At 59.8% G+C, this 13,735-nt stretch overlaps 1 protein-coding gene across 1 annotated transcript in view; it reads right to left on the minus strand.

Annotated features, from left to right (window-relative positions):
* Positions 1–13,735, minus strand: part of Ccdc187 (coiled-coil domain containing 187) — a 40,172-nt gene continuing 26,437 nt past the window's right edge. The window contains exons 14-24 of the mRNA XM_090330922.1: positions 13,075–13,225; positions 11,945–12,026; positions 11,252–11,389; positions 9,736–9,869; positions 8,018–8,157; positions 6,242–6,318; positions 5,965–6,031; positions 3,737–3,840; positions 3,198–3,289; positions 2,809–2,885; positions 1–2,419 (exon numbers count right to left, since the gene is read on the minus strand). Of these exons, the coding sequence (XP_090187048.1) occupies positions 375–2,419; positions 2,809–2,885; positions 3,198–3,289; positions 3,737–3,840; positions 5,965–6,031; positions 6,242–6,318; positions 8,018–8,157; positions 9,736–9,869; positions 11,252–11,389; positions 11,945–12,026; positions 13,075–13,225 (3,107 nt within the window). The 3' untranslated portion in view covers positions 1–374. The remainder of the gene's footprint in view (positions 2,420–2,808; positions 2,886–3,197; positions 3,290–3,736; positions 3,841–5,964; positions 6,032–6,241; positions 6,319–8,017; positions 8,158–9,735; positions 9,870–11,251; positions 11,390–11,944; positions 12,027–13,074; positions 13,226–13,735) is intronic.

Genomic DNA, 13,735 nt, shown 5'->3' on the forward strand with positions numbered 1-13,735 from the left:
GCCTGGATGCTGTCCCTGAGCTTTGTGCTTAGGCTAATATGCCGCCACCTGAGCCGTATCTCCATTTCCTCACCAGTTTTCCTGAGATTCCTAAAGACAAGTCAGCCAGAAAACTGGTCATCCAAAGCACAGCCCATTCAGAGGACTGTAAACTGGCTTCCGGTGCTATCATGTGGAGATGCTTAGAGACAAGCCAGCCCTCTGAGGATCGGGGCACCACAAAGCCTCTTCAGGGGTTTGAAGGAGTCAGATGATCATCCTGTACAGCTAGCTGCAGGTGACCATTCAGTATGACCGGTCCACCCTGGTAAGTCCAAGGGCCTCACACACAATGGCATCTCAGGGGTGAGTCCCTGTTGGCACAGAAGATGCCCCTAGACTCTGTCCTGAGGGGTTACCCCAGAAAGCGCAGCCAGGGAGACACACAGGATCCTCCTGCTGAGCTGGCTGGACACCAAGTCCACTGCCCTGGCCCCTTCTGAGCCCTGCACCTCAGCACAGGGGCCTGAGGCAGGGCCAGTGTCTCTGTCTCTGCCCAGGGAACCCTGGAGCGCAGGCTGGTCCTGTGCCTGGTGGCTCAGGCTTCTCTCACCATCCTCACCAGCGTGCCAGCTGGACCCAGCCTGGCCAGAGGCCTCCAACAGTGTGGGGTCTAGGGGAGGGGCTGCAGGCCAGCAGAGTGGGGATACGGATGCTCCTGTGTCTAAGGTGTTCCCTGACCCTTGCTGGCCCTCAGCACCCTGGAAGTATTGTACCCCTTTCTTGGACCTGCCCAGGTTACCCAAGGCCCTGTCCAAGGCCGAACCAGCATAGAGTCCCGAGTCCCAAGCAGAAAGCTGGGGCTCCCATTGGGTGCTAGACTGTGTGTCTGTGAGCCGGGGCTCCCGCTGAGGGCTAGCCACCAGTGGCCTTGTCAGACCCTCTCCCCGCGTACAAGCCATCTGGAATGCAGTAGGGGACTTTGCTGGTGGCCTTGGGACACTCCCAGAGGTACTGCCTATATCCTCCCTCAGAGGGCTTGCTGGCCAGTCCCGGGGTTCAGACCACCTGCTGCAGGCAGCTTGATTCCCTGCTGTGGAACTAGATGTACTCAGTTTACCACTAAGGCTACTGTCTTGCCCAGATGGCTCCAGGCAGAGCCCAGATTCCTGGGGCACCATGGTCAGGGCCTCCTCCAGGGCCTCCTGGGACAAGGAGGACAGGTCCGGGGTGGCACTGTTGGTGTCCTCCCCCAGGGGGGCCTCCTCCGGTGGGGAGGGGAAGTCTGGGCTGGCGATGGTCCCCCCCTCCTCACTCTCTGCTCCAGGGCTGGGGGGTGGCGGAGGGAGGTAGGCATCTCCACAGGCAGAGGACGGGAGGTCCCCGCTGCCATAGGACAGCTCTTCATCCACGGGAGACAGGATCTCAGTCAAGAAGCCACTGGCATCCCGGGGACCAGCTTTCTCCAGGACGAGAGGGGCACCACTGCCCCCCAACCCGGGTGCCTGACTCTCAGGTATTGGGGAGGCCTCAGGAGGAGCCTGTAGAGATGTGGGGACCCCGGGCTCAGGCAAGACCTGCAGGACTCTCCGCTCAGTGGGCAGACTCAAGTCAGCATCTGGGAACCCCAAGGGACAACGCGGTGATAGCTCTAAGTCACTGGCGCAAGGGGTTGGGGCCTCGGGGATCGCCTGCTTGGTTTCCTCCGTATGTGATCCCCTAGTCAGGCTCTTGCTGCTTCCGGAAGCTTCCTCTGCTGCCCCAGGGTCTGAGGAGGAGCAAGCCACACCGGGCTCTGCACTGTTTTCAGTGGAGGAGGCATCTGTGGGCCAGGGGCTCCCTGACACGGGCTCAAACCCACGGCCCAGTTCCTCTGGCGTCTCCCCACTGTCCTCATCCCAGATCCTGCTGGAGGCTTCCGACAGCTCTGATCCTGACCTTGGAGGGGGGGCCTCTGGGGAAAGCAGAGGCCAGCCTGCACGGAGGAAGCGATCCTGGGGCCCTGGACCTTCTGCCACTGCGGCTTCCTCCGTGGAGACGCACGGGGACCCGGATCCCCTGCCCTCTGCCCTCTTCTCAGCCACTAGTCCCTTGTCCCCACCAGTAGCCCCTGGAAGTGGGTGCTCCCGGTGGAGGCCACAGGACACAGGCCAGCCCCACTCCTGCTGGGAGTCCAGAGCAAAGAACCCTCCAGACCCGCTGGGGTCTGCGCCTGCGGGGACCTCAGCCTCCAGGCTGGAGGGGGAGGGGGAGCTGTCAGACAGCTGGACCCGGGTGGCTGTGACCTTCTGAAACTCCTGGAGAGAGGAGCAGGTCAGACTACTTGCAGAACTCACAGAGGAAGTGGGGGAAGACAGACCCAAGGGGGCAGCAGGCTGGGGTTGGGGGCTGCCCGGGCCCTGGGTGACGGGCATTGTCTCCTCTTCTGTAGCTGCAGGAGCTGCGGACACAAGGCAATTTGGTACACAACCCACTGTTATTACACCCAGCACTGCAGACCCCACCCTGGAGGCAGCCTGGCCCTCTGTGGCAGCAAGAGCGGCCCCCCACCGCCAGTGCCTGTGAAGCAGGGCAAGGGCAGGGTGCTGGCATATTTGGCCCTTGACTCCAGCTAGTTGTTAAGTCTCCCAGAATGGGGGTGTGGCCTTCACTTCCCACTGGGCGCCCGGAGACAGTGGTGTGAGCAGAACCTCTCCTCCAGAGGGGCAGCAGGGAAGGTCGGCCTGTGTCCCGCCTTTGACTTAGCACCTGGCCTTGAATGACCCTCAAGTGGGGACTTGACAGTCACTGAGTTATCCCTGGAAGTCCCTTGAGCCATGAGTGCATCACCTGGGCAGGCAGCGGGCTGGGCAGCTTCCAGCCAGAAGCAAGGGCTGCTGGGGTCCTCGTGCTGACAGGCCTGCACCCTGCAAGCAGAGGAGGATGCCGTGCGAGTGTGAGCCACACACCAGGGCTGGCACACAGCCCTGTGGACCGCCTGAACCATCTGGACCAGCAGCACACAGGCTCCCGCGCTGTGGGTTCCAGGTACAGAGAGGGCAGTCACGGCGGGAGGCAGTGCCCCATGGCAGTCTGTGCACACCTTGGGTCCACTCACTGGACAATACCATTGTTTCCAAACTGGCACAGGAGGTGGGGGAGGCAGGGTACACGGGGTGGGGGGGCAGGGAAGGGGTCAAGGGTGTCATGCTCCCGCCCGGCCCTTCCAAGTCCCGCACCTCCGCTCCCCCAGCTGCCTGCTCTGGACTTCCTGGGTGTCTCCCTGAGGACTCCTGGCAACATCTGCGGCTTCCGGTGGTGGAGAAATGACCTGTGGGGGTGGTTGCTGCTGGGCAGGGCATCCTGTGCTTCCCAGCACCATCCCGGAGGAACCGAGGTCACCTCCTGCTGGGCTCCTGTCCTGGCCCTTCCCGGGCAGGGGCGGGGTCACAGCCAGCCTGGAAAGTCTGGGAGACTCAATTCCAATTCACCAGCAAAAAATCCCTGAAGTGGAGCTGTGGCTCAAGTGGTACAACGACAGCCTTGAGCAAAATGCCAAGAACTTGTGTCCAGGCCTTGGGTTCAAGCTCTAGCGCCAGCACAAACACATGCGCACGCACACCCAGTCCCTAAATGCAGCTGTGCACACTCCCTCTCCAGACCCTCCTCCAGCCACGGAAGAGACCCATCTCTGTCCAGATGCTGGACCCAGCTGAACCCCTAGAACCAGCGCCGCTCAGAACCACATGAGCTCCCCTTCCACCACACCCAGACTCACAGGGGCTTCCGGGGGACTACGAGGTCCCTCTCTGCTCTGTCCATGGAAACTTCCAGGATCAGTATCGCCATCTGCTGAGGAGCTGGGCTTGGTGGCAGCATCTCCTGCAGGGTAAAGGGACTGTCAACATTGACCGGCAGACAAAGGCAGGGGCCGAAGGAACAGCCGTCAGGAATTCCAAAGCTACCTGGAAGAAGACTTGGGAGGCACATGGGATTAGTTTGGAGACATAAAACATGTGATTATGGCGGCCGCTGTGTCTCACGCCTGTAATCCTAGCTACTCAGGAGGCTGAGATCTGAGGATCATGGTTCAAAGCCAACCTGGGCACTGAAGACTGAGAAACTCTTATCTCCAATTAACCTCTAGAAAATGGGAAGTGGGGCTAAAGCTCCAGCGTAGGGTGGTAGCCTTGAACTGAAGAGCTCAGGGACTGTCCCCAGAACAGAGTTCAAGCCCCATGACCAACCAAAAAAAAAAGTGTTGTATTTGCTCCTAAGATAATTGTGTTGGAAAGTGAGAAGTCCCAGTAAAAAGCCTATAGGAGCTGGGCCACATAACTCCTAGAAAACGAGAAGTGGGGCTTGGCTCAAAGGTAGACCAGGGCACAGAGCCCCCTCATCACACCACCAACCCTACACCTCAGCCCCAAGGCCACCAGCTGAGGACCCCAAGCTCCATGCTAAAGCTCTCATCCACACGCTGGTCATGGTGGAGGCATTGGGGGCTCTCGGGAAGGACTGTGGAGAGCCTGTGAGCACCGTCTTCTGGCCAGAGAAGAGCGAGTGCGGGGTCAACCGACCCCTGGAGGGTCCCAGACCCAGCACTAACCAGCTCTAGGACCAAGGACCATTGCTCCAGCTTCTCAGGCCTCAGTCTCCTCAGCTACAGGGTAAATGTCATAAGTGCCCTCTGAGTGGGGTGCAGACCCCACTGCCCCCCCGCCCCCGCACATGGCTATTACACATGGGCGTGGACAGCAAGGGGACTGCAGGGCGGACAAACATGGAGGACGCAGGAAGGGCGGTCTCCCCAGGGCAGGGCCCCTAGGCGACCTTGGTGCAGGAGCAAATGCTCACTTTCCCAAACTGGTCTGACTAGGACCGGTTCTCAGGTGGCAGCTGCCAGCCCCGATCTGGAAACCAGCCAGTGAAAAGTGTCCTTCCCGCTGGAGCCAGAGGCTGGGTGGAGACTGGGGAGTCTGGGGAGCTTCTGGGACCCGGCTGGGACCTGGGATGGGGTCCCCAGGGTGGTCTCCAAGACGGGACTGTGCAGCCCCTCACTGCCCGCCACAGCTGTGAGCAGCTCTTCTCCTCCCACTGAGGTCTGGGCCTTGGCTGGCCGGGAGGGAAGTAACCGGTTCCTGTGAAACCTTCCTGCTACTAAGGAAGGCTCTCCGTGAAGCAGATTTCCCAACATTTAGAGAATGCATTCTAGACAAGGGCTGGGCACAGGGGCCGTGGCTGTATCCCAGTGGGGGCTGTGTGGGAGGATGGGGGTTTGTGAGACCCCCCCACCTCACTAGCACATACAAGCCCATCACTGACCCCAGCTATAAGAGAAACAATAGGATTGCAGTCCAAGCTGCCCCAGGCAAAAAACAGATTAAGGCAAAAGCAAAAACGAAAAAGCCTGCATGGTTCACCTGGTAGATTGTCTATCCAGTACAGTGTCTACCTAGCAGGCAGAAGGCTCCAGTACTAGTATTTAAAAAAAAAAAGTATGTTCCAAGCCGGACGTGGTGGCTCACGTCTGTCATCCCAGCTACTCAGGAGGCTGAGGTCTGGGGATCAAGGTTCAGAGCCAGCCCAGGCACTAAAGACCATGAGACTCTTATCTCCAATTAACCTCCAGAAAACGGGAAGTGGGGCTTGGCTCAGGGACAGGGCCCAGGCCAAGTTCAAGCCCCATGACCCACAAAAAAAAAGTGTGTTCCATATAAACCAAGTTGCAAGTAAAGCAATCCAAACGTGACACATTTTAATTTCTCTGGACGGGGCCGTGTCACCTCTCACAGGAGGTGGAGCCAGCCATTCGTCTGGCTGTGAAGGGATCTGCCATCAGGGCAGGGGGCCACCAGGGTCTAGTTTCTTCCGCCGTCCTCCGGGGCCTCCCTGTTCTTGTCTGGCTGGTGGGTCCCGGCCTTGGACAGGGTCTTCTGGACGGTGGGGACGGCCCTGGCAGGGTCCTCCCTGGGGGTGCCCGCGAGCTGCTTCCAGGGGACTTACCTGGGGGCGGATCCGTGGCCTCCGGTGGCCTGAGCTGGGCTGGGGGACTCCCCTCTGCCTGGATGGCCTGCAGTGACAAGACAGGAACAAGGTCGGGCAGGGTGCTGAGAAGCAATGCCAGAACAGGGGTGCCGGGGAGCCCCACCCTCCAGCACCGCAGGAGCCAGGCTGCAGGGTGCCCCGGGGCCCCCTACAGAGACCAGGCTGCAAGCTGGCACCATGGGAGGCGGGCACGTCAGTCAAGACGGGGGCAGGCGCTCCCGGGGGGCTTGCATACGGGAAAGTCCGGGCCTGGCAGCTGTGCAACGTCGGGAGAGCTTGTGTGCAGAGTGACCCGGGGCTGCTCCTCACATGCTGGAAGACACGATCCAGAGAGTCACGGGCGCAGCCGGCCTGATGGGTCTCCAGACCCGGAGTCACCTCAGCCGGGGGGGCCGTGCAGCCGGCCCCTCACCGCTCCTCCACGGGTCCTGGGCCTTCACACACCCCAGGCTCCCACTTCTGAGGCCCCACGGCCACTCCTAATTCCCCACTCGTGCTGCCTGGTCTGTCACTTGTCCCCTCCTGGAACATCCCTCACTCCCAAACTGTACCAGGCTGTCTTGGGGTTCCGAGATACGGCCCAGTGTTCACGCTGGGGCCAGAGGGGTCCCGTGAGCCGGGCCCTGAAGCCCCCTCCACTTACTCCAGTTCAGCACCCTCATGCCACATCTATCTGCTCGCCATGGCTCACTGCCATAAGACAAGCACCCTGGAGGGGGAGGGGAGGCGAGGGACAGCAAGGTCAGTCAAGAGCGTGGGGAGAAGCCGGGCGCGGGGCTCACGCCTGTCACCCTCGCTGCTCAGGAGGCTGAGATCTGAGGGTCGAGATTCAGAGCCACCCGGGGAAGGACAGTCCCTAAGGGTCGAATGAACCACCAAACATCCAGAAGCGGTGATACGCCTGCACGCAGTGGAGCACTAGCCTTGAGCAGCAAAGCTCAGGGACAGTGTGCAGGCCCTGAGCTCAAGCCCCAGGACTGACACTAGGTGATAAACAAGAAGAGCTGGACACAGTGGCTCACAGATGTCAACCCTGGCCACTCAAAGAGGCGGAGATCTAAGGATCTCAGTTTGATGCCAGTCTGAACAAACAAATCTGAAAGACTCTTATCTCTCATGAACCAGCAAAAAAAAAAAAAAAAAGTTGAAAAGCCAGAAAGTGTGGTGCAAGTAGTAGAGAGCCAGCCTTCGGCTTAGAAGCCATGGGAGGGACAAGGAGGTAGACAGAGGGGAGACGCGCAGCCAGGGAAGCCAGAGCTGTCTGGGCCCCTCAGAAGCTGCAGCGGGAGGAAGGCCTTCTAGAGATTCCGCGCGGGGCCGGGGCCCCTCGTGGGGCAGCAGGCATCCTTTGTTCAAACCACCCAGTTTGTGGGCCTCTGTCACGCCACAGAAAAGGCACGCATCTCCTGATCCCAGAAGGTCAGAGGGGAGATCGAGGTCAGGGAGAAGCACAGAACGGGGCTTCAGGCTGCCGTGACCACCAGTTCCTTGTGGGACAGACAGCAAACCAGCCAGCCCGTGGGCCACCTGGCAGCCGGGCCCACGTCTGTTTCTCTACACTCCACCCACCTTGCTGTGCTCCCGTCTAGAGCCAGGGTGCCCCTGGCTTCCATCCAAGGACAGGCAGGCTGGACCTAACCCTCCTTCCACCTTGGCGAAGGCTGGATGTGGCCAGGTGCCGTCCCTCTGGCTGGTCTGTGTGCCTGGACCTGCCTGGCAACAGCCTCAGGCCTGTGTGTGACTGCCAGCCAGGGCCATAGCAAGCAGCCGTACCTGCCAGGAGCCCTCGCCACGTGGCAGGGCCTGTCTGGGCAGCTCCCTGCTGGCACTGCACGCTCTGCCTCAGAGGCCCCTCTGGAAAGCTTCCTGTTTGCCCAGGTGAATACAGGGAGGCCTGGGGGTCCATATCACACTCCTGACAAGGTGGTCTGATCATGTGGTGAATGCCACCCCACTGAAGGAGGGATGGCCCGTGTCCTTGGCTGGTCCCTGCCACTCCCCTGCCACCAACCTTGGGGGAACTGGCCGCCACTTTCCACCAGCTGGCCGCTGCCCTCAGATGCGCCCTCTCCTATTGGCCTCAGGGGCTGCAGCTGGCCATCCGCCTCCCATGTCGTCTGTGAAAGGGTCACCTCTTCCTCAGAGTAGTGGCTATAAGGCAGGACAGCGGGAGATGTGACTGCCCACTCAGCCCCTCCCACCCAGCGTGCCCAGTCTTGGCAACACACTCCACAGATCCTGATCCCCCCCCCACACACACACACGCCCCATACCGAGGCCAGTCGTCAAGCAAGAGACAGGGTTCTGGGCCCTTCCTGCCTAAATGCTTTCCAGACAGAGCGTGGGTCCCCAAACAGGATGGCTGCTGTGGGGTTTGTGGCCGGGCTCCCTGCAGGAGGCATCTGCCTGTCCGCAGAGGCTGCGTCAGGTCCCTGTCTGAGACTCACATTCTGTGGAGTAGCACCCAAGTGTGCAGGGCTCCCCAACCTGAGCTTGGGGGTCCAGGCCACACCCATGCCTGCTGCCAGGCTCTGGGCACCTTTGGTCTTCCTTCCTGGGACCCAATGCCAGTGCAGTGAGAAGCCACCCCATCACAGTCTCCGGGTGGTGACGAGGGGGCAGGGTTCCTAGAAGCTGAGTGCTGTGCCCTGGGGCATCTCCCGGGGCCGGGAGCAGGAGTCGGAGGAGCTGGGCTTATGGGAGGGTGGCCAGACTGAAGATGTTTCTAAGCCCTTATGCCCAAACCGGGAGAGATGAACCAAGTCTGCCTGTTTCTCTGTGTGTGACCCCCAGCAAAGTGTCAAAGGTCACTTGTTTTGGGTAGGGCCTCAGGACAGCCCAAGCTGCTCCTGTCCTGTCCTCCTCTATTTTCTAACTTCTGGACCGTACCCTTGCCTTGCTGGAATGACAAGCAAAGCTCAGGACTGGCCAGAGCATCCTGAGATTGGCCAGCCCCTCCTCTTGGCCCTACAGCCACCCAGCTCCCCCTGGGCTGGCCTCCAGCTCGCCCTGCAAACATTTTGTAGCCAAGAGCATGGAGTCTGCCTGGAAAGCCCCTGCAGGTCATGCTGAGAAGCCTCCCAGGAGAAGCCAGGGCAGCGGTGGCTTGAGGCTGGGCAAGCCATGGCTTCCTGAAGGGGGGGGGGTGACCTGGCCAGGACAGGCTCTGGGTCCTCGGGAGCCCCTCCCTATGGAAGAGACAGCTCCCTGTCTGCCTCACCCCAACATTGCTCAGCATTTCCGGGGTGGGGAGGCCAGGAAGCCCCCAAGAGGAAAGCCGGCTACTCACAGCGCCAGCCCCAAGCGCACAGAGGGGCCGCCCAGCGCCCCAGCCCCACTGCTTTACCTCCAGCCGAAACCCCACTTCTCTTTTGCTATTGACCAAGACCAGGGGCCATGTGGCGAGGCCTCATAAAGGGCCCAGGTACTATTGGCCTCAGAGCAGCCTGTGGAGGTGTCCGGAGGCTGGGGCAGCCACACGAATGCCATGTGCTGCCCTGGGCTGGGCTGTCTGCCTGTTCTGTCCTTCCATATCCCCTACAATAGCCCTGGGAGTCTTTCAGAGGCCAGCTAGCCCGGAGCCAGTGAGTGTGGCTGACTGGCAGGGGCTGGCACCCCTGCCTGCAAGGTCCTCCCGGGTGGGGCGGGCGAGATGGGGCCACAGGGCAAGCAACACACAGAACACTTGTGATGGAAGTACCAGCACCTGGGCCCCCGGGACGCACTCACCTTGTGACTTTGGAGCTTTCAGGGCTCGTCCAAGCCTGGTGGTTGGGCAGTGTTGGGGGCGACAGCACCCTCTGTGGTTGCTGGCTTGCCACAGAGCTCCCTTTCAGGTTGGTCTTGACTCTGGGGCTGGGACTCTAGGAGAAAACACAAAGCGAGCCTGCTACGGCCACGCGCGTCCCTTTGCTTCTTTAGAAAAGCACAAGGCAGGGGCCTGTGGCAGCGCCCCGTGGCAGTGCCCCGTGGCAGGGGCCCCTAGGGCAGCCTCGGCCTGGGGCTGCACCTGCACGTGGACGTGTTCCCGCAGACACCTGCTGGAAATGGTCACCAGTCCTGGTGGGGCCACACGTCCACCGGCAAGTGCAGTCCAGGGTCTCACTCCTGCAGGCTAGCCTCCCCCGCTCCCTCCCTCCCTCCCTCTCTCCCTTCCTTCCTTTCCTTTTCTGAGTACTGAATTCAAGGCCTTGCCTGGCAAATACTCTTCCACTGTGTTAACTCCCCAACTCCATCTATGATGCTGCTGCAGCAGATGAGGATGAGTGTGTGTGCGTGCGTGCATGTGTGCGTGCGTGCACGTGCGTGCTCACACGCACACACACATGTGCTCATGCTGGGGCTCCAACTCAGGGCCTGGACATTGTCCCTTAGCTTTTTCACTCAAGGCTAGCGCTCTATCTCTCGAGCCATGCGTCTACTTTGCCTTTTTTGTACAGCTAACTGTACGTTACCGCCTGGGTTGGTGGAAAACCACAATCCACAGATCTCCCCTCCTGAGGAGCTAGGATTACAAGAAGGAGCCCCCAGAGCCCAGCAGGGGTAGGGGCCTTCGAGAATAGAGTTCTTTCTCCTCCCTCCCTTTTTCCCTTCTTTCTTTCCTTCCTCTTCTTTCTGGAAGTACTGGGTTTGAACTCTGCCTCACCATTTGAGCCACCCTGTCTGTCAACCCTTTTAGACAAGATCTCACACTGGTGCCAGGAACTTGCCTGTACTGTAATCTTCCTATTTGTGCTCCCACAAAATGAGACATTGCTGGGGTGACAGACACATCCCATTGAGCCCAGCTAGTGATGGAGATGAAGTCGTATGAGCTTGTTTTTTTCTTGGGGGGCGGGCTGGGCTGGCTAGCTCCAGGGTCCTCCAGACTCTCTGCCTCTCAAGTCACCAGGACCACCATACCCACCATACCCAGGCAGGTCCAGCTCCTTCCATCCTCACCCTGACTCTCCTCTGGTAGAGGGAACACAACTTGCCTACATAACTCCACGGGAGGCAGCTGTAGGGAGGCTGGCTCCGAGGACGCAGAGTCTGCCCTGTTCTGTCCCCTACCAACCAGTCGCAGGCCACTGGGCCTCCTCTGCTCCAGGGAGATGCCCAGAACCCCAGCTAGCTCCTTATCTTCCAGCCCTGGCCTGCAGCACCTTCCCCAAAGGCTGCGAGTCTGGGACTCGCAGGTATCCAGGACACCCAGGTGGGAGACACCCAGCAGGTGACCCTCCTGCCCTCCACTTGCACTGCCCACCTGGGGTGGAGCCTGGAGCTTCTGCTCCAGATGGACAGCGGACCTCTGTGCTTCCAGGATGGCTTTCTGATACTGCAGGAATTGCTTCCTGTCTTGGTGCAGGGTCAGGTGACAGTTCTTCAGGTGTTGGACTTCCCTCTGAGCCAGCCAGAGGAGAAACAGCAGTTAGCATCATCCCCACCCTGCAGGAACCCAGTGGGAAAGAGAGAAGGGCCACGGGGCAGCGAAGGGCGCGGGGCACGCCCGCTCTCCTGCTGCCTGGCTCTCCTCTCCTCCACATGCCCTCTGTTTGGCTCTCCTGGCTCAGTCACTTGGCCACTGGCTTCTGGGTTAGCCAAGGGTGCAAGAGGCAAGAAGGTGGCTGAGGGGCTCATGTGCCATGCGCCCCAGGGGGCCGGCACAGTCTTCCCTTTCTCCAGGTTTGGAGCCTGGCTCCGTCATGACCACCCATCTCTTTATTAGGCCCTTCCAAGCCCCAGGAAGGACACTAAGGTTCAGATGGGAAACTGAGGCTGGGAGTCTTGGCCAGGGCTGAGCCTGGCCTGGAGTCGGGGCTGCAGGCCATACTCCAGAGTCTAGCCGTCCTCCCGGGCCATGGCTCTCAGGTGCCGCAGGGGTCGTGGGGTGGAGAAGGATGGGTACCGTTCTCCAGTGGTTTGCCCCGTCGCCCCTCTCCATCCAGTCCAGGCCTACCCGCTCTTGCTCCAGCCTGCGGATGACTTGCTGCTTCCTTTTTGACAGTTCAGCTGTTTTCTTTCCCTGGGCCTCCAGACACCTGGAGGAGGTAGAGGTCTTCCTGTCCATTTAGGGAGCCCATCTGGAGGTGGCTACAGAGAGCCACAGACAAGTCCCAACAGCCGTCGCCTGGGGCCCCAGCTCCCACCGCCAGGCCATGCCAGAGAACAGAGATAATATGGGGAAGCTGGAGGGCCAAATTGCCCTCCACTTTGACTACTTTGGGGTCCAAGGGAGAAAAGCCAGGCGGTGCAGCATCTCCTGTCCCGGATCCGGCCTAGACTGGAGGCCATTTGTCCCTCCTCCCTTGAACCAGGACCCTTAGAGAGAGCAGGTCCACAGCCTGGGGTGTGAACTGGAACTAGAATAACTCCATAGAGGCCAATCTGCCCAACATGGAGGCTTCCCCTATGCTTCCACAGGTCTGGAAGTTCCAAGAACCCACCAGAAGGAAATGGACTCTTGGATTTTAATACTGGCAGACAAAAACACAGCCATGAGACCCTGCTGCTGGGGACAAGCTAAGGGACCTGTGAGGTGGGGAGAGGCTTCCCTCACACTGCAAAGAGAAGTCCTACGAGCACCGAGAGTGAGGTGGGGCGAAGACCCAGGGCTCAAGTGTGCATTTCACATCCTGATGGGACCCTGGAAGGGGACCCTGGAAGACAAGCCGATGTATCCAAGAGGTGACACTGTGGTGGGATTTGTTTTTTGTTTGTTTTGGAGTACTTTCCTATTAGGTAAATCTCTCTCCCTCCTCCTCATCTCTCTCTCTCTCCCTCTCCCTCTCCACCAGTCCTGGGCACTGTCCCTGAGCTTCTTTTCCTCAAGGCAAGCACTCTTCCACTTGAGCCACAGCACCACTTCCAGCCTTTTCTATGTATGTGGTCCCGAGGAATGGAGCCCAGGGCTTTGCACATGCTAGGCGAGCACTCTACCGCTAGGCCAACTCCAGGCCCTACCTAAATGTCTCTCCAGTTGTTACTGTTTGGCTCAGCATATTATACTTGTGTGTGTGTGCGTGTGTGTGTGTGTGTGTGTGTGTGTGTGTGCGTGTGTGTGGCAGGCCCACCCGTGCGTGCGCTCACCCTCTCTGGTGTTCCAGCCAGGCCAGCTCTGTACAAGCCTTCTCCTCTAGCGCCAACTCACGCAGGCGCAGCAGCACGGCCTGATGCCGGGCCTGCAGCTCCTCCGCATGCAGGCTCTGTTCCAGCATGGCCACGGTGACGCCACCGGACTCTGGAGCAGAGGAGAGAGAAGCTCAGATGGCAGCCCACCTGCACTGCTCCCACACTATGGGAGACTGAGAGGGGGCCGACCTCCAGGGCCAGCACCAAGCAGGGAACAGACGACAGCCGAGCCCAAATGCCCCGTTCTTGCTTCTGACCCCCGCTCTCTTGTAACTGCCCGACAGATGCCGGAACCACAGGAACCCATCCAGGGGAATTGTTCTCCTCCAGGAGAGGATAACAGGATGGGATTCCAGATTGGACTTCCTTCTGAAACAACTCAGAATGTCACTCGTTTATGTATCTGTGTACATAGGTTCACGTACAGGTAGAAAGAACATTCTCGTAGACACCGAGCAGCTAACAGCCTAGCAGAGCGATCACTGATACGCAGAAACAACAGAAGCAAGACCTGTAACATCTTGGAGTTTCTAGGCTGTAGTACATGGGGGTAAGGTAGGTGGAGCCCCTCCCCACCGACCCCTGCCTGGAGGAGATGGAGCTAATCTGGGGAGAAGAT

This window comes from Megascapheus bottae, chromosome 3, assembly GCF_031878675.1.
Source record: "Megascapheus bottae isolate mThoBot1 chromosome 3, mThoBot2.hap1, whole genome shotgun sequence".
NCBI classification, from domain to species: domain Eukaryota; kingdom Metazoa; phylum Chordata; class Mammalia; order Rodentia; family Geomyidae; genus Megascapheus; species Megascapheus bottae.